The 23,438-nt window shown below is 44.2% G+C and overlaps 1 protein-coding gene across 2 annotated transcripts in view; it reads right to left on the bottom strand.

Moving 5' to 3' along the window:
* The window catches only part of ITM2B (integral membrane protein 2B), a 29,440-nt gene extending 16,003 nt beyond the window's left edge, over nt 1-13,437 (bottom strand). The window contains exon 1 of one of the 2 annotated variants that reach the window (XM_064175594.1): nt 13,157-13,437. In XM_064175594.1, the coding sequence (XP_064031664.1) occupies nt 13,157-13,255 (99 nt within the window). In that variant the 5' untranslated portion in view covers nt 13,256-13,437. The remainder of the gene's footprint in view (nt 1-13,156) is intronic. The other variant, XM_064175584.1, reaches the window with a different exon arrangement.
* Nucleotides 13,438-23,438: the final 10,001 nt, after the last annotated feature.

The following is a 23,438-nucleotide window of genomic DNA, read 5'->3' as shown; positions in this document are numbered from 1 at the left end:
TGTGTTCCAGAGAAATGGCCCAAGTTTAAAAATAAATGCACTGTCAATAAAAATTATTTTAGGAGGAGGAACTGTCTTTTAGAACCAAGAGAATCTTTGTTCCAGAGAGAGAACAAATACAGAGAACCACTGAGTACCACGGTTACTACTGAAAACGTCTGCACAGGCCATCCATGGTTTGCATCTGAGAGTAACAACTGATCTATGCACACATACACACACACAAAAGCTGGCAATTAATGTGGGTAGAACTGTCTGGAAGCTGTTCAAAACAGTTTTCTTCTGAAATCCTTTGTGTGCCAGTCAGCTCACATGGATGGACAGAACACAGTGGGGCAGACGGAGCTTCCTAAAGGCAAATATTGACCAACTGCAGCTTTAATTAGTGGAATGGGGAGAATGGAAATTGATGACTCCCTGAAAGTGCTTTTTAACGAGGGAAGCTAAAAATCTTTAAATAAAATACTGACCAATGGCTGTCTACACTGAGTTCTGTTGGTTAGGCTTGCCTGCTCTGACACCTGTAGCAAATCCTTCTCAAAGACAGTTGATGTAAAGAGAACTTAATTTAGAAAGAGCTCTGCATTCCTCCCATGGTATTCCTGCTTGAAGCCTGCTCTAAGCCTGGGATTCTATTTATTACTTGTTGCAGATGAGAAATTAAGGCAGGCTTTTGCAAGACTCTGAACTTGACAGATGCTGTGAATCTGGAAGGCCATCAACAGCGATCTGCTTCTCAAGCAGCAATTTTATGCTTCCTAATAAAATTAGATTTAAATTTTAAGTACAATGCTCTTTTAACTTGCTACTTGGAAAAACAGACTCCACACACAATAGATGCCTCAGAGACCTCTTGCTTATCACAAGGCATGACGTGGTTTTGCTACTCAGACGATGAAGCCCGAAAACAAGCTATGGTTGTTTATGCACAGTTGATATCTGAACACTGCAACCCTTCTGTGGCAGCACTGCCAGTTCCTCTTCCATCAAGATGGACAGGGACTTGCCCATCTGGCCAAAGGCTCTCTGCCTAAAGAACAACACAGAAGTCAGACCTTAGTTCTGGTGCTGCTTGCTGCAGTCACGTAGCATGGATAACCACACAGGTTGATTAGAATCAGCTATTAGGGAGTTGGCACTGCCAGCCTCCTCCTGTATTTCCAGTACCTGCATATGTCCTATAATATAATACCATAAACACAAAATCTGTTGTACAGCAGCAGGAAATGTAGCAGGAACAAGCAAATACATTCCAAGAGATCTCCAAAGTTCAAAGCACAAGGTCACTTTTCTATTAGTCAAATGCTACCTTCCATCAAATAATGATGTTTACTAAAAAGAGGTGTCTGTCAAATCATTCATTTCATGGTTCAACCTTCATAATTGTCGTGGAATAAAAGCATTAATATAAGCAGCCAGTGTAAGATCATCTTTAAAAGGGAACTGGTGCTGGCAGATAGGAAGGAAAACTGAATACACTGGGAAAGATGAAGGTGAAGGGAGAACAAGAACACATCAGAAAACAGGCAAGAAAAGGGGAGCAGCAAATAAAACTAGAGAGAAACATGGTGCAACATGAAGAGTTCAATTCCTCTGCAGGAAGTCAAGGAAAATTACAACTGTAGTGAATGCAAAGGATGTGAATCAGCAGTTTACCTGCAACTACATGATAAAAGGACAATAAAATAAGATGTCCTGGAAGAGTAATCCTGCAGCTCTTAGCTGATGAGTAATCCTGATTTACCTAAACACTGCCACTTCTGAGATAAACTATTACTGTACTTGATAGCATCCAGCAATTATGGAGGATGGGCAAAGAAGAAGAAACCTCTAACTAATTAGTCTGCTGTTTTGATTAAATTTGGGAGCAACACTGTTAAGGGTGGTTAATTATTAGTCCTATATGGACTAGAAATTGGGGGGAGGGAAAACTGAACCAAAACCCAACAAACTCAGAAACCAAACCCCAGCCAAACTTAATTAACCTGAAAGTTCTGTCTTTGTAGGCCAGGCAGTGTCTGTCTTCACGTGATTCACATTTACATCTTTTGGCTACATCCTCACACAGGCTGTCTGCAGCAACTGTAAAATTAACCACACAATAGATTTTACTCTTTTTTTTCTTCCAATGGTGTTCCCCAATTTGTTCTTCTTTCCTTTGTCCATTTCCCAAAGTGCTTTTCTCACCATCAAGCCCAGCAGTTTCAAGCCCTCCTATAACTTCCTTCTCACTCTTTGTCTATGCTCCCTACATCTTTCCCTATCCCAACAACCAGGTCTGCCTGATAGCAGACAACATGCAAATAAGTACTGGGCACAACTTCTTTCCATTTCCTCCCTTCATGGGTGCTACAAGATAAACCATTCACCACATCAGTGTACCACATTCTTGGGAAGAGGAGCCACAGAAATGCTCTACAGCTTCAGGTACAGAGCATATTCTAATTCTTAATCATATCTAATGTCATAAATTAGACTGATAGATTTTTTTTTTCATTACTCCACACCTATTTTTCTCAGGTAATTTAAGAAAAATGTTTGCAAGTCACAGACCAAAACACAGAGATGAAAGCTTGCACAGACATCCAGCAGGAGGTGCCTGAGGGATACATTTCTGTGTTTGAACCAAGAAACCCCAAGTCTAAGATGTTATATGGGACATTTTCCAGAATACACTTTGCTTTCAGAAAACAAAATTGCTACACCCTTCATGATTACAGCCTGTCAAATACAGCATTTCATTATACCTCCCCAATTTGGACAAAGGCTTCATTTTTACACACTGCCAAAATAAAGCCTTCTCCCCACCTGCACAGCACTCTCTGACTCGACACTGACTTGTGCTCTTACCATACTTGTAAAAACCCTGCACTACATCTCTACCTTGAAATGCAGTATTTCGCTCGACTTTATCCTGAATTAGATCAATGTTTGTAAAAGGAACTTATAAGGTTCCCATTCCACTTAAAATGGATCGATACTAAATTATCTTTTTGACCTTGACTGTTCCAGTTCCTGCCTATTCCTTCTGTGTGAAATGTCTCTGGTTTTTTCCTATGGCTGCCTGAACCTCAGCCATCAGTCGGACGGAACGCTGCGTGGATCTAACCTAGATTTCTCTCAAGGCTATTTTCCCAAGCGGTGATGGCTCTTTCACCCAAGAGATCTCATTAGCATGCACATATGCACCACTGAGCCTCAGAATTTAATAACTCTATTCCCAGTCCAGCCACAGATGGTATGTCATCTCATGCGAGTTAAAAAAGCCGCATCCGAGTTGCTTTCAGAAGTAGAACCTAGCACCACAGAGACCTCGCAGAAGTCTCCTAGTCCAGCCTCTTGCTCGAAAAGAGAGCTGACTCTGAAGCCTGTTCAGGTTGCCCAGGACTCTCTTCCAGTCAAGTTTTCAAAACCTTCAAGGACTGACACTTCAGCACTTCTCTGGGTAGCCCAGTCAGCTTTCAGTTATCCTCAGACTGAGAATTATTTCGCTTGTACCCAGGTAGAAGCTCTCATTTATCATTTATGGCCTCTGTATTTTCACTCAGCTCTCCAGTGGCAGGAGGATGCTGTGAAATCTCCTCACAGCCATCACATCCACAGGTGGAAACAGCCTCCACTGGACACTCCTTGTTGAACATGTGTTCTGCCCCCCGCTATCACGGTGGCACTAGGTGGAGCTGCACAGGTTGCTGACCTTATTTTAGACTGGAAAGCTCTTGGCCTTCAGTGATGCTAGTGACTTATGCCCAGCTGGCTGGCCATCAGGAGCCCCAGGGTCTTCTCGGCAGACTGGCTTCCCAGCCAGGTGATCCCCAGCATGTCCTTATGGAAAAGTGAGTCTGTTCCAAGGGTATTTTTGCATGTTATTTCTGGAACTCCTAAGGTTTTGTTCAGACCATGACTACAGAGAGACAGGGCCCCTCTCCTTAGTATTACATGCATTAGTGAATTCAGATGTGAAGTCCTTGTACAGCAAGCAGAGCTCTCAGGGGAAGCCACTCCACATGCAAATACAGAACAGCATTGAACTAGTAGCACTCATGAGAGCCAGCACAGAAGAGCTGACCTTGAAAGGCTTGATGACCTTTCTAGAAGAAACTGCTCTAACAGTCTGAAAGGTTCCACTGCAATGGAATCACAAAACTGGTTTGGCTGGGGAAAAAACCTGCAAGGTCATCGAGTCCAACCATCAGCCTAACACTACCAAGGCTGTAAGCCATGTCCCAAAGTGCCATGGCCACATTTCTGGAACACCTCCAGGGACAGTGCCCCCACCACCTCCGTGGGCAATTTCTGAAAGCCTGCAGTGGAGCACAGGCACAGCAGCTGGCTGCATCACACCCTGCAGATGCAGAGGCTGGACGATGTTGGAACACCTTACCAGGCAGCACGAGAGCTTCCCAAACTGCAAACCTGAGGCAAGGCAACTCACCATGCTGTGCAGTGACCTCAGAAAGCCATGTTCAGGCTCTCACCCCGCAAAGCTACTGCAGCTCCAAGCATGTGAACACAAGGGGTTTCTAGGTAGGCTGCATTGTTCACTAAGTTTATGACTAGACTGAAGTGATTCAGCAGCCACGTAAGATTCACCTCAAAGATCAGTGTTCCCACCCAGGTATGACCTCCTCAGCATACACTTCTAACAGTTACTCCACCATCTAGTTCCACTTTCAGAACAGGGGAGAGCCACAACCAAAAGCAGGGATTTGCTGAAGCTGAGAATGAAGGCAACTGCAAAATATCCAATTGTTTGCATTCAAGGAGCTCTACTATTACAATGTTTGTGGGCCTTTTTCTGTCTGTACTTCTTGTTTGGTTGGTTTGGTTTCTAAAATCATAGAACTGTTTCAGTTGGAAAACACCTCTAAGATCATCAAGTCCAGCCACTGATTTCACACCACCATGATCATTAAAGCATGGCCTGAAGTGCCCTGTCTACATGTTTATTTAAACGCCTTCAGGGACGGTGGCTCCACCACTTCCCTGGGCAGCCCATTCCAATGCCTGACCACTCTTTCAGTAAAGAAGTTTTTCTAAATATCCAACTTAAACCCCTCCTGGGGCAATTTGAGACCCTTCCCTCTCCTTCTATCACCTGATAGTAGGAAGAAGAGGCCAACACCCACCTAACTACAATCTCTCTCCTGTAGAGAGCAACAAGGAGGGACATTGAGATGCTTGAGCGTGTCCAGAGAAGGGCAACGAGGCTGGGGAGAGGCCTTGAGCACAGCCCTACGAGGAAGGGCTGAGGGAGCTGGGATTGGTTAGCCTGGAGAAGAGGAGGCTCAGGGGAGACCTTATTGCTGTCTACAACTACCTGAGGGGAGGTTGTGGCCAGGAGGAGGTTGCTCTCTTCTCTCAGGTGGCCAGCACCAGAACAAGAGGACACAGCCTCAAGCTGCACCAGGGGAGATTTAGGCTGGAGGTGAGGAGAAAGTTCTTCACTGAGAGAGTCATTGGACACTGGAATGGGCTGCCCGGGGAGGTGGTGGAGTCGCCGTCCCTGGAGCTGTTCAAGGCAGGATTGGACGTGGCACTTGGTGCCATGGTCTGGCCTTGAGCTCTGTGGTAAAGGGTTGGACTTGATGATCTGTGAGGTCTCTTCCAACCCTGATAATACTGTGATACTGTGTGAAGGTCTCTACAGGACCTACAGCATCCTCTTCTCCAGAATAAATAATCCTAGCTCTCTCAGCTGCTCCTCATGAGACTTGTTCTCTAGAGCCTTCACCAGTTCCACTGCCCTTCCCTGGACACACTCCAGCAACTCAATGTCCTTCTTGTAACGAGGGGCTTGTAACTGTACACAACATTTGAGATGCGGCCTCACCAGTGCCAGGGTACTGGAGCTGTACACAGACACTATTTGGAAAGGGAAAACAAAGTATCAATTTATTTCTTCCATCACATCTACACTAACCCCTGGGCAAGCATTACTTTGCCATCTTTTTCAGGGTAAATTTTGTAAGGCAAAAAGGACCTTTACTTTGTAGCTACTTCATGGATTACTCAGAATGGAGCTAGAGTCTCTCTCTGTTTGTTGTGGTCCAAACCCTAGGCCATGCAATGTCTGCTGCAAAACCATTTCTGACTTCATTGCACAGTTCAGTCTTATTAATTATCTCATTCCTTTGGTTTACCACATCTGTAAAATTAGGACAGATACCCAAGTTTTATAAATTAGCCTGCTTTTCATCTGTAGACTCAAAGTAATTTCCACTGAGGATAAAAAGCAGCACATAAATAGTAAGAAAATGAATGCTGTATTATTTATATGGATCAGGAGACTAAAAACAGATAATGCTAAACTTTGTCAATTATAGCTTAGATGGGGGGGAAGGGAGAGGGGAAAAAGAAAAGAACATATAAATGCACAAATGCACTAGCTAATGCCACACATATTACTTACCTCAGATGCAGTTCTTCTGTTTGAAATGTATCATAACATTTTTGGAAGCACAGAATTGAAAAAGCAAAGGAAACCCTAAAAATGCAGTATTTACTCTTGAAGCTATTTCCTGAGGTCACAAGAACTATTTTCTTTGTATGTGAGCTATTTGGTGCCCACAGCTAGTGGCTACTGGACAGAAAAACACTGACAAGCATTCCAAAATTGCAACTGCAGAAGAGTTGACAGAAGTTAACTATGATTACTATTGTGATAAGCCCCCTCTCAAATAGCCATTAGCATCAAAATATTAACTTGTTGATAAGGGGAAAAAAATGAAAATTGCACACAAATGACATAGAAAATTGATTTATTTATAAGAGTCTGTAAAAGCACAACTGTGTGGATTGCATTTGCAACTGTAAACACTTCATTGAAATACCAGGGAAAAAAATCCCACATACACATTATACCTTGAAATTAAACTTTTATTGGAATCAACATGCATCTCTTGGATTAAATATTCATTATAATGGAAGGAGTCTCCTTGAAAACAGTGTTGATTCCAAGCACATTTTCCTTCAGATGTTTGCTCATACAGCAAAGTTCCACTCCTCATCTTGATCCACATCTTCAGAAATAAAAACCTTTAGCTTTTCCCACTGAAAAGAACTTTTGGTTCCAACTACCTTCACTTAAGTTGTAATTTCATACCACTTTCAAATGTTCATATGCAAACTAGTTCTTGAAGCTTATCAGGAAGAAAAGATTATTCTATCACAGGAGTGAACACAGGAAAAGTATTTATGGAATTAAGTACAACAATACACTACAGCACAGGATATTTCTTCTATATACTGCACTACTTAAAGCTTCATCTAATTATGGACTTTGCCTCATGATAATATGAAGAAAAAAATCTAACTAAATATTTAGGACAAGAGGCCTCAGGCAAGTATAAATTTGTTAATCCAAAAGAAACAAACTATTTAGTGAAATATTTGTACTGCCTCAATGCTCATCCCTGCACCAAATTCATGTAAGCTGTAATTATATGCATGGGCATCAACTCTGGCTCAGCCAGAAATGTAAATGATACAAACAACTGACAAAGCAGTTATCACAAAGGTCTGGTGTGAAATACTAAATACCATTCTTCTGGGAAATGGTTGTATGTCCCAACCAAAGCTTTGTATTTGTTATTCAAGTCAGGAAGCGATGAGAAACAGCAAAGTGAGATATGGACCACTGATAGAATTCTGTCCCACAGGTTCATTTCCCTTGGTGGGGGGATAGGGATGACACAGCCTCCTCCAGATCACTTTCTGAACTTTGTAACTTGTAATTCCAAATACTTAAACTTACTTCAAAGGAGCAAGAGAATTACCTGTCACAAATTTTGTTAACATAAACTCAATTTCCCTGAATTTACGCTTGCAGGTACTCATAAAGCCAAACTGGTAGCGGAATCCTGGATATCCTTTGTGCCTGAGAGTTTTCATCTCAAGTTTGGTGGTTTTTCACTGAAGTATTAGCCAAATTAGGGAGGCTAAGGGAGAGATAATTCACTTTGTTAGAATTTTTTTACTTCTGGTCCTCTTTTAAATAAATATGCCTTATCACAGAATGATTTGACAGATAGCAGAAGCTGGTTGGTTTAATGACCTAGTTGCATCACCAAAACCAGAGCAAATATGAAGACTGCTCTTTCACCAGTAAGTCACTGGTGAGAGGCCCACAGAAAATTTGGTGGATGAAGGTTATTGAAGGAATAAGGAATCTACTCCAAGAAAGAACAAACAAAACAACCCTCTACAGATATGTCCCATAAAGTAGGAAAATCTGCTTTCCTTACAGCAAAACAATAAGCAAATTACTCATTAGTGTGTATACTAACATACATAGTACATATATGTTATCTAGTATTTATATATATATACACACACATATATATATAGAATCATAGAATCAACCAGGTTGGAAGAGACCTCCAAGATCATCCAGTCCAACCTAGCACCCAGCCCTAGACTCTCAACTACACACATACATACAGAGTATGCCAACTGTAAAGCTAACATGTAACACAACACAAAATCCAAGAGCATTTTTACATGCAAAATAGTACTCATTACTTGCTCAACAGTATTTCCCAGATGGACCTTCTCACTCTGTGTTAAAAGTGCCTATTTTAGTATGCTTTAGAAAAGATTAACTTTAAAAAAAAAAAAGGCAGAATGTAGTAAGGAAAAAAATGCAAAAAGTTACTGCTTTTACTTTCTTCACCTTTGTACTATCACACTGAACTGTCTGCAGACACAGCTATCCAAAGGACAGCTCTAACAACAGTGGTGTGCATCGACACCATCCACTTACAAAGCTGCATCTGTTAAAGATGTGCTGACTCAAGCACCCCAAGAAAACAAAACACAAAAGGTTGCTACCTCACCTGGCAGAAGGCAGCAATTGCCTGAAGTTACTGAGAGCCCAAACAGCTATGGGGAAGACTCAATGTACTGAACAGACTCTGCAAAGTATCTCAAGACTTCAACTATGCTCAGAATTATCTTTGGCTCTCCACAGATCTATTGTAGGAAAAGATGTTAGAGTACCATTCATTGTTTGCTTGTTGGGAAATTGGGTCACAAAATACCTTACTGCATGGACAGTGAACAAAGCAGAAAAGGAAATGTGGTCTGAGAATCTTTACTGAGGATATTCTGGATTTGGGCCAAGAATTATGGCATGTAAAGATTAGCCCAATAGCAGCAGCAGTTTTAGTGGCTGCCTGCAGTAAGTATGGAGCCACTTTCACAACATGCAGTAATACTGACAGGTGATTTACGCAGAAGCAGGATTAGCAAGCTTCATTTTTAAACTCCTTTTAAAGTAGCATATTGCAATGCATAAGAGCAGTGCCTTCTGCAAAAGCTTTCTTTCAGCTGCTGTTCCCATGACACATCTCCTACCCTTCTTGCACCTTCCTCAACTGCCTATTGCTATCTGCATCAGAGTTCACTGGGAAAATTTTGCTGAGGTCAGAGTGCTTCTATCACCAGCATATTTTGGCTGAAAATGCTCTTTAGCAAGCCTCAGGACAAATACACACTTGAGAGTAATCCTTCAATAGCAGAGTGGTAGTCTTCATGACACCATGCTGGGACAAGCAGCAAAACAAGACCATCGAAGAACTATCCAGAAGGCCTATTCCACAAATCTTTATTTTCTTTTATTTTCAGAGTATCTGTTTGGGTATTTTTTTCATTATTTCTTGCTCAAGCCTTTGGAAGTTCTTGATAATAAAATTCTGAATGTGCAACTCTGCTGATCCTCTTCCATTCTTAAGTGTTTCCATTTACTTCAAAGCCAGAAGATGTCCTAGGGCTTTCTTCATAAAAAGTTATGTAATATTCCTCACGTTCACACTCGTGATCCAGATCTGTTTAACATCCTACAGAAACAATGTCTGTAAAGGTATCAGAGAGGAAAAGACAAACGTCCCATACACACCATTTTGGAGAGGTGACCTTTCTGCAGTCTACAAAAACTCACTCTTCTATACACATTTTCCTATTTGCTTCAAACCTCACCTGAAACTAAGGGTTTTCCAGCAATTAAGTGATAGGAATAACTGCTAGTTTGAAGCTAGCTAGAGTGTTTTGGTGAGAAGAATTAGATTACAGGCTGTGAAAGGGAAACAGTGGTGATGTCTACTTCACTCATAGGCTTGCTGAGATGTGTAAGAGAAGAATCCAAACATAGGTAAGAGAGATGCTCTCTGTCTGGGCTGTGGGCTGCATTTCTCTCTCTCTAACCTAACCTGCCATCTGTCTGATTAATCCACCTGCTTCCTAATCCCCCCAGCCAACCCTTCAGTCTTCCTTGGGCATAAGGCAACATCGGGATAAGGGAGAGGGGTGGGAGAAAGGTGGAAGGGCAGCTGAGAGCCCTCCTGGGGACTCAGGTTTCTGGGAGGGCTGTTGTGTTTCTGTATTACCTTTTACCTTGTATACTTCTGTATATATATAGTAAATATCTGCTTGTATATTGTGCTAAGCTGTAAATATAAAGCTTCAATTTCCAGAGCTGGCTGAGTCTAGTCTGGGTGATTTCCAGAGTGGGGTGTGTAACATATTTGTCAGTTGTGTCTTGTTTTTCCCCTGCTCTCCAAAGAACTAAATAGATAGCTGAAGTTCATTGTAGAGGGGGTAAAAAGATTCATTTCTAATGCATTTAAGTTATTAGAGAAGGCAAAGTTTAAAGACTGTATCTTGCACCCAATCTCAAAGGAATCAAGTTTTACAATGGCCTTCAGTTCCTTTTATTTTGTCTGAAATCTGAGAATAAACCTTCAGACTTAAAAGATCCAAATAACTCAACAGATATGACATAATTTGTTTCCATACTGATAATGCTGGATGGATTGTGTAGCCTTTTCTACTAGGACTACAGATGACACTACTGTGCTGAGATCTGCCTTTGTTTATGCTCAAACACATGCAAGCTCAAAGAAAGCTTATTCAAGAGAAGTTTGCACACTGGTAGGTACAGGTCTGCAGTTCCACAGAGAAAGATGGAAACGTGTCAAGAAGGATGTCAAAGGCTTGATGCTCCTGAAGAGTGCCCATTTGCTTTTGGAGAGCATCCACTCCTTGCATGCTATTTTACCACTGTTTTAAGCCTTGTTCAGCCATCAGCAACCCCTGATGATACTGCAAGAACTTGTAAGAAGCTACTGCTGTGAAACGAGATCACCTTTTGACCTGGTTAATAAATGCCTGCAAGTCTTATTTCCAGGTGAGAAAAGCAGTACTAAGACATGGGCAAAGTTAGGGTAGATCCTTATGATTATCTCATCCTCAGCTGCAAGAATTCACAGTTCTGTGTTAATGAAATCATGGTCAAATAACACACTTTCGTCAGAATCTGGACAGGGTGCAGAGGATTTGATCCCCAGTGTACAATCTGCCAGATGTATTGGTTTGTTTAGCTGTAGGAACTACAAGCCTAAATTGGTAGGCTCTGTGAAGCAAACATCATCCAGGGGAGATCTGGATTCCAGGGCGATATGAAATCCCCATTTTCTGGGACCTGCAGTTTGTGTCTTGATTACATGCTTGCTATCAAACTGACCACCAAACCTGGGGTCAGGAAGGAACTCCACAGTTCAAGTCAGCCTTGGGAAATCTATTACCTTCTAGAGAGCAGCACTCCCGCATTAGGAACTAGGCACACAGATCACCTAACGGATTTCCCGTAATTGCGGGCAATCTGAGCAATGATACGCTCTCAGCTGCTGTGGAACACTATTCTAAGGGCCTCCGTACCTCGGCTGGAGCTTTCTAAGTGCAGTATGCTCCAAACGAAAGGTGAAATTTGACCAACTGCTGCAGCAGGACCATGTCACTACAAAGCGCCTTGCAGCCTTCCCCTTGGCTTTGAAACGACAGCGGATTCTGCAGGTTAAGAACTTGGCCCCATCAAAATCACAGCAAGACCTACACCAGGGCAGAAATTCACACTAAAAGTTCAACAGATACTTGTCTTCCCAGGCAGAAGTCCGTCACAAAGACCTAGCAAATTAACAAACAGTATCTGTTTGCAGATCCAGTCTGGCAGTTCAGAGGCCTGATGCACAAAAGCCTGCGAAGGAAATGCAAACAGCAAGGCACGCTTTTTATACGCTGCTGGCCACTGCTCAGGTCTTCCTTCTCCTTCTGAAGAGCTCTGAGCAACTTGCATCGCTCCCAATTAAACACTGGTTTTGATTACAGCAGCACAGAGACTGCAAGCAAAAATCTTTACATTCTGGACACTTCGCAAACTTTAAAGTCCGCTGCTGTTTTGTTCGTCGCTGCTGTTTGGAGACGCCAAGGGAAGGCGACATCGACTGGAGTTTGGGTGTTGTTTTGGGGCGGGGGGGCCCAGCTCTTTGTTCCTTGATTTAAACCAGCCCAAGTTTCAAGGCGAAGTTCGCTTTACCACACAATCTCCAGGCTCCGCGAACACTCTGCGGCGCAAGACCGGCCGAACCTCCAACCGTACCCTGGCCAAAGTTCTGCCTGCCCTGAAGCACTCCAGGTTTGCGCTCGCCAGCACTTCTCCAGACCTCCCCGCCCGATGCGACGCGGCGTGCACACCAGATGCGACCGAACCTCCAGCACCAGAACTAACTTCCGCGACCGACCCAAACACAGCGGAGGGACTCCCGACCTCCTCACCACAGGCAACCGTCTGGGGAGAGGCTGTGGGACCGAGAGGGCTGCCGTGCTCGGTGCCGCCGTGCTCGGTGCCGCCAGCCCGTCCCCGCGACCCCGTCTAACCGCGGCACGCTGGCGACCGCAGCCCCTTGCCGGGCCGGCCCCTCGGCTTGCCGCGACTCGCGGCTCCGGACGGGACGCCACGAAGGAGACTAAAGAGCCTTAAAAGCCGCGTTGGACGCAGTCCAAGCGCTGTCGGACTAAAAGAAATAACAAAAGCCAAAGCACCACAAAAATCTCTAAAGTGGAGAGAAGCAGAGCTTTAAAGCTGCTTCTCCTGTCAGCCATTTTAGAAGCGTGAGCTGAGGGGCGGCGGGGCAAGCCGCTGCGCAGCTTTCCCTGCTGGCCCGCCCGCGGTTTATCGCCGGGAGGCGAAGAGCATACGAAGAACAAAACCGTCCCTCCCTTCGGCTGCACCTCGCCGCCGAGCGGAGCGGAGCGGAGCAGAGCGGAGCGGCTGCTGTGCAGCCGGGCTCGCCCCAGCGGCTTGGTCCCCTGCCGCCCTCACCTTGGCGTCCGGCGGCAGGATCAGCACCTGGCTGTTCTCCTCTTCCTTCTTCGCCGCCTCCTTCTGCGCCAACGCGGAGTTAAACGACACCTTCACCATGGTCGCGCCTCAACGCCCACAGGCAAGAGCAGAAGGACGAGAAGACGCCTGAACCGGCAGAGCTCCGAGGACTACCTCCTGCCTCGTCGCGCCCCTTCCACCGCCTCACCGCGATGAACACCCCCCGCCCCCTAGCCAGGCAGCCGAGGAAGAGGAGAGGCGGGCGGCGGCCTGCGGCGGGGCGGGGAGAGAAGGCGGTGCCTGACGGAGCGGGAGGGAAGGGAGAAGGGGAGGGGGTGGTGGCGGGGCCTAGCCCAGCCCCCGCCCGCCCAGCTCAGCCCAGCGCTCTGCTGTGAGGGCGGTGGAGTTGGGTCGGTCCGCCCAGCACCTTCCCTCCGGGCGGCTGCGGGCCGCCTGCCCCGCGGCGTTTGCATTGTGCTGCCTTCGGGCGGCGCCGCCGGCAGCGGCCTAGTGCCTCGCCGGGGAGCCGGTATCTCCCCCTGCGCTCAGCCCCAGGCCTGGCTTCTCGGCACGGCCTTCGGGGCCGGCCTGCGCCGTGCCTCAGGCTGGGTGTTGGCCTGCAGCGCCGGCGCGCTGCGGTGCCTGCTGTTGGGTGGCAGCGGTCCTCAAGGAGCCAGAGGTGATAGGATCTCGCTTGTTCACCCGGGGCAGAGGCTGCATTTCTCAGGCTGCCTTTTGTTTTTTAATTATGGCTGTTATGGCTGGAAAGAAAATGCCCCAGGTGCTATGGACAGCGTGAAAGTGAAGTCCACCAGTGTTAAAACCCTGGCAAAGACACGAGGAGCACCAGGGAAAGTGGAGATTTGTCCTTCCCCTACTTGGTTTGCAATGTGCTGAGTGTAAAAAGTGAACCCAACAAGCTATCTCAGGTGTCTCTGCCATAAAACTCCGCAGTGTGGGTATGGTTGCAGGTTGAGAGGGATTTCATTTTGGTGATTCATCTGGCTAGAGTGGCCAGATTTCCTGGCAAGAGCTTGGCAGAGTCATGTTTCTGTCGGTCATCGTGAGATACGAGCAAGCAAAATGCAGTCCTTGAGCTCGGCGGGAGCTCTGCTGCTGACTTTGCCAAAATCTGGCCCTTCTCCCAAGGCATTAGATGGTACAGCAGCTGAATTGTCCTTGCATCATGTGCTTGGTCATCTTGTGTCCTTTAAAGTTGTTGGCCCAAAGTGGCTGACAGAAAAGCTAACTTATGTTATCATCCTAAAGTATTTTCATCTAAAGAGCTACACATAATGCAGGGAGTATTTTTGTTTTGTTTATGATAAAGATACAAAATCCAGGAGGCAGATCAGGATAATTTTATGCAATCTCACAATAAAACAGCTGATGGTACAGCCTGGAGCCAAGGCTGCAAGGTGCCCTAAGTATCTGAAAAATTCAGGCTACTTACTTTTAAAATTCAGCCAAAGTTGACTGAATCATTTGGAGATACTCCACTAAAGGATAAGATGTCATGGGTGCCAAAGAAGACAATACAGAGATTTCTTTAGGCACTTTCTGACCGTATCTGGTATAATCTTGGAGGCTTTTCTTTAGTAGGATCTTTCATAAAAAGCATTTTGAGTGTTCCACATTAAAACCAGAAAGTGCTTTAATAAAGATACCCCAAAATACAGTTTCTCAAGCTACTACTGTGGATTGTTTTTTGTTTGGTTTTTATATTTGAGACTTTCTTGGCCCATTCTCAGATTGAGACAAGCACCAGGTGACACCTCTGCTATTATTTCAGTGGGAATCTGCAAGCTCTTTTTGTGTTCAGGACAATATTTAGCCTCCAAAGGCCACAGTTCAGCTTCACTTTGCATTATTCTCCTTAGTGTTCTCCTTAATTCAGATACTTCTCACAGAAAGATGGGCGTGCAAAAGACAGGAAAGGCTGAGGCATGGCATTTTATTATCTGTGTCAAAGTCTATCTCTTTCCCTGGGGCAGCATACACTCTTATCTTTCCAGATCAAATATACTCTGCCTGCTTCTTAAATCATGTTTACAGAATCATGGTGGCTTTCCACAGCTGGATTAGAGCAGCACCCTTACAGTGCTATCACTTCTGACCTTGCAACAAGCAAAACTTTAGGAAATGTGGGGTCTTTTCTATTAGATTATAATAAAGCACCAGGTGAACATCTCAGCTTCTGCATGCTTTGTTTCAGGCTGTGGTTTTGCAGGCAGATGAGCCGATCGCATGGCTCCATTCCTCCAAAGGAGTTTTTGCCTCATCTTCCTCCTCCTCTTGTCCTTCATCTTCCCCCTCATATCACTCTTCATACTCCACTCCTTCCACCAGCAATCCACCCAGTGCCTGAACATGTGTGACCTGTGCATAGCTAAATTTTCCTGGGTTCTTCTGCTGCTGGGTTGGTGTGTTATGTCAGTTCTGAGGGTTTATGTCAGTTCAGGACCAGCCCCAGTGTAAGGAGTGGGGCTGTGAGGCCAAGAATGGGTGGAAGGATGGAAGTGGGGAAGAAGAGATACAAGGGTATAGATATATATACTTCTGCATACACACAGGTGTTAAATCAGTCCATGACATCCCTCAAAACCACAGCCTCATTTTTATTCCTCAAATAGATGCATCTATGATTCTATGATCACAGTTTATATCTGGACAACTTCATCATTCTCTGCCACATTTCTTTCCCTTCTCTCTTACCTACAAGGCTTCATGTCCTTCAGTCCACTGCCCCATTGTTTATCAGACCATGGGACCCCTGAGGCACAGATGACCTCCAGTGTTTAGATCTGTGTGTTTGTGTCCTTGGGCAGAGGTTTTCTGTTGTTTTAGCTGATACTAAAAAAAGGGGGCATCTCATTGATTCCTTGGTTACTGAGTGGAAAATGGCTATCACATCCATCAGGGCTGGGAATTGCTTTCTTTTTCTGATGCCCCTCTTAAGTTGTACCACTGCTTGCCCATCTGCAATTCAAAATGCATGCTATCTCTTACACCGGGATTCTAAGTTTCTAAAGCACCTGTGTTAGATAATCTCTGGGTTCAAACACATAAAATTGCAGAAATTCTAAATAACAATGTTGTCTTCCAGCAAAGGAGACTGTTTTGAGGTGAGGAGAATGTGGTTGTTTTAAAAGTTTCTTTTGTAAAGCTTTGAAAATGCAGCTGAACATGGAAAGTTCCATATGGTGTCACAGTGTCTTTTAATTGTTTCTTCTCATTTCTCATTTACTGCGTGACATTTTGGTATGGTATGTCTTAGTTTTCCCTCAACCACTCCTCCCAGTTTTATGGCTATATATATATCTGTCTCTGTGTATATCATTCTCAATTTTGGGGGCAGGAAGGAGATAAGGGAAAGTTATTTCTGTGACAGACATTTCTTCATCTTGCTTTCTTAGCTTGGAGTTGAAATCCACTCACGCTGTTTCAAGGCTTTTCACACCATGGCTATTCTGCCTTCCACATCTCTGCTTATTTCTCCAGACAGGCCCTTCAGCACCTGAGGGAAGTCTCACATACCATATTTTCTTACTCAAATGGCCTGCAATAAAGTTGGTGTCAGACTGTCCCTTTTGTGCAATCCTTGAATTTATCCACAAGTACTAAGAGTACACTTAATCTTAGACAGGTTAGTACACAGGTAAGAGTAATAGCTTTACTTGTCTAATTCCAGTAACAAACCCCTGTCCTGGGAATGCCACTTTATCAGCAAAAGGAATGGCTTGGCATTTTTTTGCCATTGCTTGATGTGCTGCTTTGGTTAGATAGGGGAGTGTGGCCACAGCAGCGCTTTCTTTTTACTTTGTCCTGAGTTAAATCTGCTACCAACTCCAAATCTGTAACAACTCACAAAGAAAAAAAACAAAGAATCAAAATTCCTGATGGCTAAAGCAGAAAGGAAAATATGTCACTTCTTACTGTAAATATGGTGGATAGGATAGGAGAGGCAACAGATCAGAAGGCATATGATTCTGTTTATCAGCATCTATATTCTTTTTAATGTCCCAGAGCCTGCTGAAGTTAGCCAAGCAAATGGTACATAAATCTTTGCCATTTGTTAGCTTGCAGATGGTTAGAGTTGCAGACTGCTGGTGTTCTTGCATATTTTGGGACCCAAGTGTCACAGCAGAATCCCCAATTTTTATTAGTCTCTGAGCAGTCTTGTAATCTACCTCTTAAAAACAACATGTTTTTCACAATCTGTCTAACATGTAGCCACTAAAACAAAACATAAAATAAGATCAGCCAATCTCAGCTTAGCTTGTGCCTTCCAGCACCTCACTCATCCCTGCTGTGAATAAAGCCCATTACAATGCATAAATGGCACCACAAAAATGAATTACACCATAATCCAGCAAGCTGTTTTGCATGGGCCAGCTTCTGCACCCACATGGAACCTCAGGGTCCACCAAGACACAGGAGCTTGCCTAACTGTCTGTAGTTTGTCTGGTGGGAAATTACCATGTGCAATATGCAGAAACACACCTGAGTGTACACTACCCAGGCATATGCTTTTAACTTCAAATAATTGTTTGCAACAGGAGCCAGATCTTCTTTCACTTGAAGGCACTGGAAGGACTCTCATGTTCTTCTCTTCTGATCCTGTGCTCAGGTTTTTAGAATGAATCATAGAATGGTTTAGGTTGGAAGGGACCTCAAGGATCATCCAGTTCCAACCCCCTGCCATAGGCAGGGACACCTCCCACTAGAACAGGTTGCTCAAGGCCTCATCCAGCTTAGCCTTGAACACCTCCAGGGAGGGAACATCCACAACCTCCCTGGGCAACCTGTTCCAGTGTTTCACCACCTTCCCTGTAAAGAATTTCTTCCTAACATCCAGTCCAAATCTCCCCTCTTCAAGTTTAAACCTGCCATTACAAGACCTTCAGTTCCAACTGGGTGCCATCTATTAAAGTGGCAGACTGCAGGAAGGCAACCTTTATATTAATTTATCAACATTTTCTCATTAAGCACCAATGATTTGGTTGTGAGTGAAGAAGACTCAAAGATTATTGCTGCCCCAGGTGTTTTATAATCTAAATCAGATACAGAAAGAAAAAAAATCAGGGAAGCTAAGGTTGCAAAATAACTTTGAAGACTCACTCTCTCTTAAGTACTTCTCTTACTTCCATTCATAGAAATACAAAATGTATGCAAGCCTTTGTCCTGTAGTATCCTAGCAGCTGCTAACCTCTTACTGGCCAAACAAATGCCATTTCCCCCCTTTGTATATATTAAATACATGCTGCAAATATCTTTCACCTTTTAGGCTTTGTTAAGCCCTTTTGCTGTGCCAGTTAGCACCAAAGACTGCCAGAGCTACTAGGTGCAAGTGGTTCATGTACCCCAAAACACTTATTTGGGGAAGTTAAAGATTAGTTCAGCTTGCTCCATTACAGTATATCCTAGTATTGAGTGTTGTAGTCTCATTTCTTGTAGGCCTCAGGAGTTTTGTCTCCTTTTCTCTGCTTTTCTGATGCATCAAATGCAAACTTCCTCACCTGACTTTCCAGGTCTTTCCTGGCTGGTGCATAGTCCTGTCCATACTAATCACTGGATCTCACGGCAGGTCCTACAGATCAGTGCTGATGTAAACTTTCTTTTCTTTGGTCCTGGGCCACCCACACACAGAAGAAATTGTCCTATGAATCAAAACCAATGATACTGCTAAAGTTCTGTGTGGCACGTCTGTGGCAGCTGAGTCTGCAAATGCTTCTGAAGTTGCCCTTATCTCATACTTCTTAAGCAAATCACTAGGATCTCACATGCTTGCATTTAATGCTATAGCACTGCTCTCCCTTGAGACCAAGAGTATCTATAAAGAGGAGATGAAGCAACATTTGAGGCACTGAGTCTGCTGGATTGACCCACACTTGTGAGACCCTACTACTACTACTCTTCCTCTGTGGTCCTAGGACTCAGGATACAGCCTTCTTTACACCAACGTGCACAGATGAGAGCTCTGCTGAGCTAAAATGATAGACTGCACACCTCACTACTCCAAAACATCTTCCCATTGCTCTACATTCTTGTTTTCACCCCTTTTCCCTCAGTTTGCCATGTATGGCTGTGCTCTCCTAGCTGTTTGGGACCTGCAGTTTTCACAGCCACTCTTGTGTAAGAGTGAGCATGCACACAGCACGTTCTGAGCAGAGCTAAATAGCCCACTGCCCCTAAGGCACTCAGATGGGACACACCTTTCAGATAGCATCCTTGCTGTTTTGGGGGTTAGAAGCAAGCATGTGGGTGGAATGTCAGCAGTATGGGGTTGGAGCAATATCTCATTTACCCAGTTTTTCAGAAGTTCTATTAAATAAGGTGTGGGTTGTTTGTGGTTTTATTTGGTTGGGTTTGTTTGGTTGTTTTTTCAGTTTTTTTCCTTCCCTAAAGCTTTTGTTGACTTTGTTGATTTTTAAAATCTCCATTATGGAGTCATAGAATCATAGAAAAGCTCAGGAAATGTGGCATAGGTGGTTGGTCTGTGTATATTCATGAATAACTACACCAGCACACAGCTTGCCACAGAAGCAAGAGCCTATACAGACATCATGGATCATTTCTGTTGCCTTTTCTCCAGTAAGACTGCCATTTGCTTTCAATAAAGAGCTGCCTGAGTAAAGACAATAGAATCGGGTCCCATATTTGAAAAACAAGAGCAAATGCAAATAAATACAAACCAGGAGCAATGCAGAGGGATCCAAAAATAAAGGGAAAATGCAAGAGAAACAGACAGTTCAATGAGACTAGGAGCATGACAATTAGGCCAAGTTCCATGCTAGCTTTAGATCCAAATGAAGGAGAAGCTGGTAAATGGGTAGATGTGTTTTTGCTTGTGCTTTTCTCATTATGCCTTTTGCTTTAGAAGGCCTAAAGATGTGTTGTTCAGTGTGGAAACACCTCTGAATAAATGGCACGATCGTATTTGCTCGGGTCTGTGTTGTATTCTCTGTTTTGTACTACTTATGGGCCAACTTTCTGAGCCCTACACTCAGCCTCACTGTACCTCTGTCTTTAACGCAGGAACTCCTGAACACATTTTCAGTTGATTTCTTCAGTTTCAGGGAGTATTCTTGGCAGGAGTGGGCATAACTCTCTCGATTTTAGTACATATTTAACAATAAAAAAGGAAGAAAATAATAGAGGATAGCTTCATGAAGAGCCTGGTATCAGAAATAGGCTCTCAGGCACTTTTCTAAGTGTATATTGAACCAAAACTCCCTTAACACCTTCCGAGGTAACAGTGCCCATCCATCCTCTCTGTCCTTTCAATACAGCTGGGACACACCCACACTCTGAATAGTTCCACTCCCAGACATTAAAAAAACCCTTAACAGTAGTAGGGGAACGGGTATGAACTCAGACATGGGGGAAGAGAATGAAGGACATAGGAGGAGCTTGAATTGGAAAGAAAAAAGTCCCTAGTGTAAGGAAATTAGGGTCAACTGAGCCAAGAGAAGATAGAGTCCTTGTAGTGGGTAGGAGTGTAGATGGCATGAGAAAATGTTATGGACAGAGAGCCTCTGACACGGGAAGAGAATTGAGATCTCAGCAGAAAAATTGGGTATGCATATCTCTGGATGGGAGATGCAGTTGGTTATTGTACTTTCTAAGCAGGGAGTGGGTGAAGAGAGACACTGAGCCACTATCAAGGTAGCAAACTAACGACCTGGTGATGCCTTAGGTATGAAACATGGGGCTGAGGTAACCTTGAAACTGAAATGGGAAGTGTCACCTATGGAGATTTCTTGTGTAGAGTATGAAAGGTGGCTTTAAAAAGAACAAATCTTACAGATTTGTAGGGTGAGGCAGGACAAATGAGGATTTCAGTAGAGATGGGTGTTTCAAGGAACAGGTTCACATCTGCCACCAGCACAGGAGTAGTGCTATGCTCCCAGTACCCTCTTGAGATGATTAGTTTGTGCTCTGGGAGAGATGCATGCAAGGCAAATCTGGCTGGGCACTTTTACCACCTGTATGTGCTGCAGACAGAGGCTTTCCATATGAAGATGAAGCACTGTTCCCCATCCCTGCAGACTGCTCTGAGTCTAATGTAATACTCATTTAGGTAGGGGGTGTAGAATTACCCAAAATATGATTAAATATTAGACATTGAGAAGTGCAATTAGGCTCAATCAGACTGTATGCATTTCCAGAAACCTGAAACAATGGACACAAGACACCACAGTGCTGTGTGCTGTACAGACAGAAGACAGAAGGACTCTACTTCCCAGGACTGAGCAGTTAAGCTTAAAACTGGAGAGAACAGACTGGAACAGACCAGAACAGACAAACCAGGCCGGAGAACTCAGGCATCATGACAGATGTGCATGACCATCTACGTACTGTCATCAGCTTTTCTTAAAGATAGTAGTTTGGAGAAGTGTAATGAAATACTCAAGGGACAGCATAAGATAACAAGGTTGCTGATCTTTCTGAAGGAAGCCTTCTCAGGAGAAAGTCATGGGAGGCAGAAAGCATGGAGGTCTCCAGCTAAGTAAGCCACAGCATCAGCAGATTTAATGCACGTGTTTGAAATGGCTGTGTAGCCTGTTTGAAGGACACCTGAACTAGCTTTTTGCTGACCTAATCAGTTCAACTGATCAAAAAAGTGGTTGGATGGAGAGAAGAGGGAACAAAGAGAAATAGGAAAAGCTTTATCTGCAGTGTCATGCCATGGACTGTCTGGAAATGTGGCAGCATGCTGCAAGCACATGCTTCTGTCCACTTTGAAGTAGTCTCATTTTTTTCTCTCTGGCTGAGATAAAACCTGGAAGGAGAAAGGTAGATGGTAGAAATGCAGTGTTTTGCCTGTGTTTTGAAGAGGCACATATGTAGCTCTGCATCTGCATAGTGTCAGTCATAGAATCATAGAAAGGAGATGTTGGAAGGAACCTCCGGAGATCATCGAATCCAACCCTCCTGTCAAGCAGTCAACAGAGTCAGATGTGTCAGTAAATTTCCCCCTGGAATTGCTTTTATTCAGTCCTGTTCAAGTTCTTGCATGGTGCCCATTGACTGGATGCTGAGTGACTCTGTGGTAAATGAAGCATTTTATATTTCCAGCTTGGGCCATGGCAGAAAATAAATGGATTTTCTACTCAGGAAAAAAAATCTAACCTTGTTCAGGAAGCAAAGACATTCTCAGAGTCCTTTCACAACGTCTCCAGCCAAAGAAAGGACCCCGTTTTGTCCCTTAACACTCTTTCCCTCAGAGCTGGAAGCCAGTCTTGACCCATGGGAGCTCTTTTTAACCCCCGACTCAATTGCACCTGGCTGTGCTCTTCCCTCTCAGTTTTCTCAGGATACCATGATTGGCAGCCACACATCTATTGCCTGCTTATTAGGAAAGGGGCAAAGGCTGGTCATGATGCTTGTGAGAGCTTATGTGTGAAGCACATAAGAAACAATAAAGTATGCTGGATGTTAGGAGGAAGTTCTTCAACAGAGAGATTGGCATTGGAATGGGCTGCCCAGGGAGGTGGTGGAGTCACTGTCCCGGAGGTGTTCAAGCAAAGCCTGGCTGAGGCACTTAGTGCCATGGTCTGGTTGAGTGGCTAGGGCTGGGTTCTAGGATGGACTGGATGATCTTGGAGGTCTCTTCCAACCTGGTTGATTCTATGATTGCATGCCTTCTGCAGAGCATGCAGACTTTTTGACTGTCCCAGGCAGATCACCCTGAGGCGATTTCCTGATGTAAATTATCTCCCTTTGAAACATCCCAGGAGAAAACAAAGCCAGTACGGTGCAGGGAAACTGAAACACTTGTCAGAGATTTAGAGTAATAACAGAAATGCAAACAACAACAACAAAACCAACCCTGTGATCTATAGTTGACTGTGGAGAGGGTTTACAGACAAACTGACGATAGGAAGGAAATGTGTTGGTTTCTCAGATTTCACATCACAAGTTGCTTCCTAAAGATGAGAATTTAAATTTCACAGAGTATTATTTTGCAGCCATAATATTAATATATAATACCACAGTATCTAGAGTGTATCAGCAAACAGAAGTGGGGGAAAGAATGACCTTTGAATGAGATCAAAGCCCTAAATTAAAAAAAAAAGGGGGAAAAAAGTGTCTTAGTCTCATATTTGCCAGGAAGTTGCCTTATCTGGACCCTAGCACTAGTGGAAGTTTTTCACCCTACATTGTTTGCAACAGGCAGTATGTAGGGTCCTATGGCTTTCAGGGTTTGACCCTCCTCTGACCTTCCCCTTCTTCCCCTTCCTTGTCTTCACTTGTTTTCATCCTGTGTCTGTCCAGA

This window comes from Pogoniulus pusillus, chromosome 3, assembly GCF_015220805.1.
Source record: "Pogoniulus pusillus isolate bPogPus1 chromosome 3, bPogPus1.pri, whole genome shotgun sequence".
Classification (NCBI taxonomy): domain Eukaryota; kingdom Metazoa; phylum Chordata; class Aves; order Piciformes; family Lybiidae; genus Pogoniulus; species Pogoniulus pusillus.
This window is presented reverse-complemented; position numbering and strand designations above follow the sequence as displayed.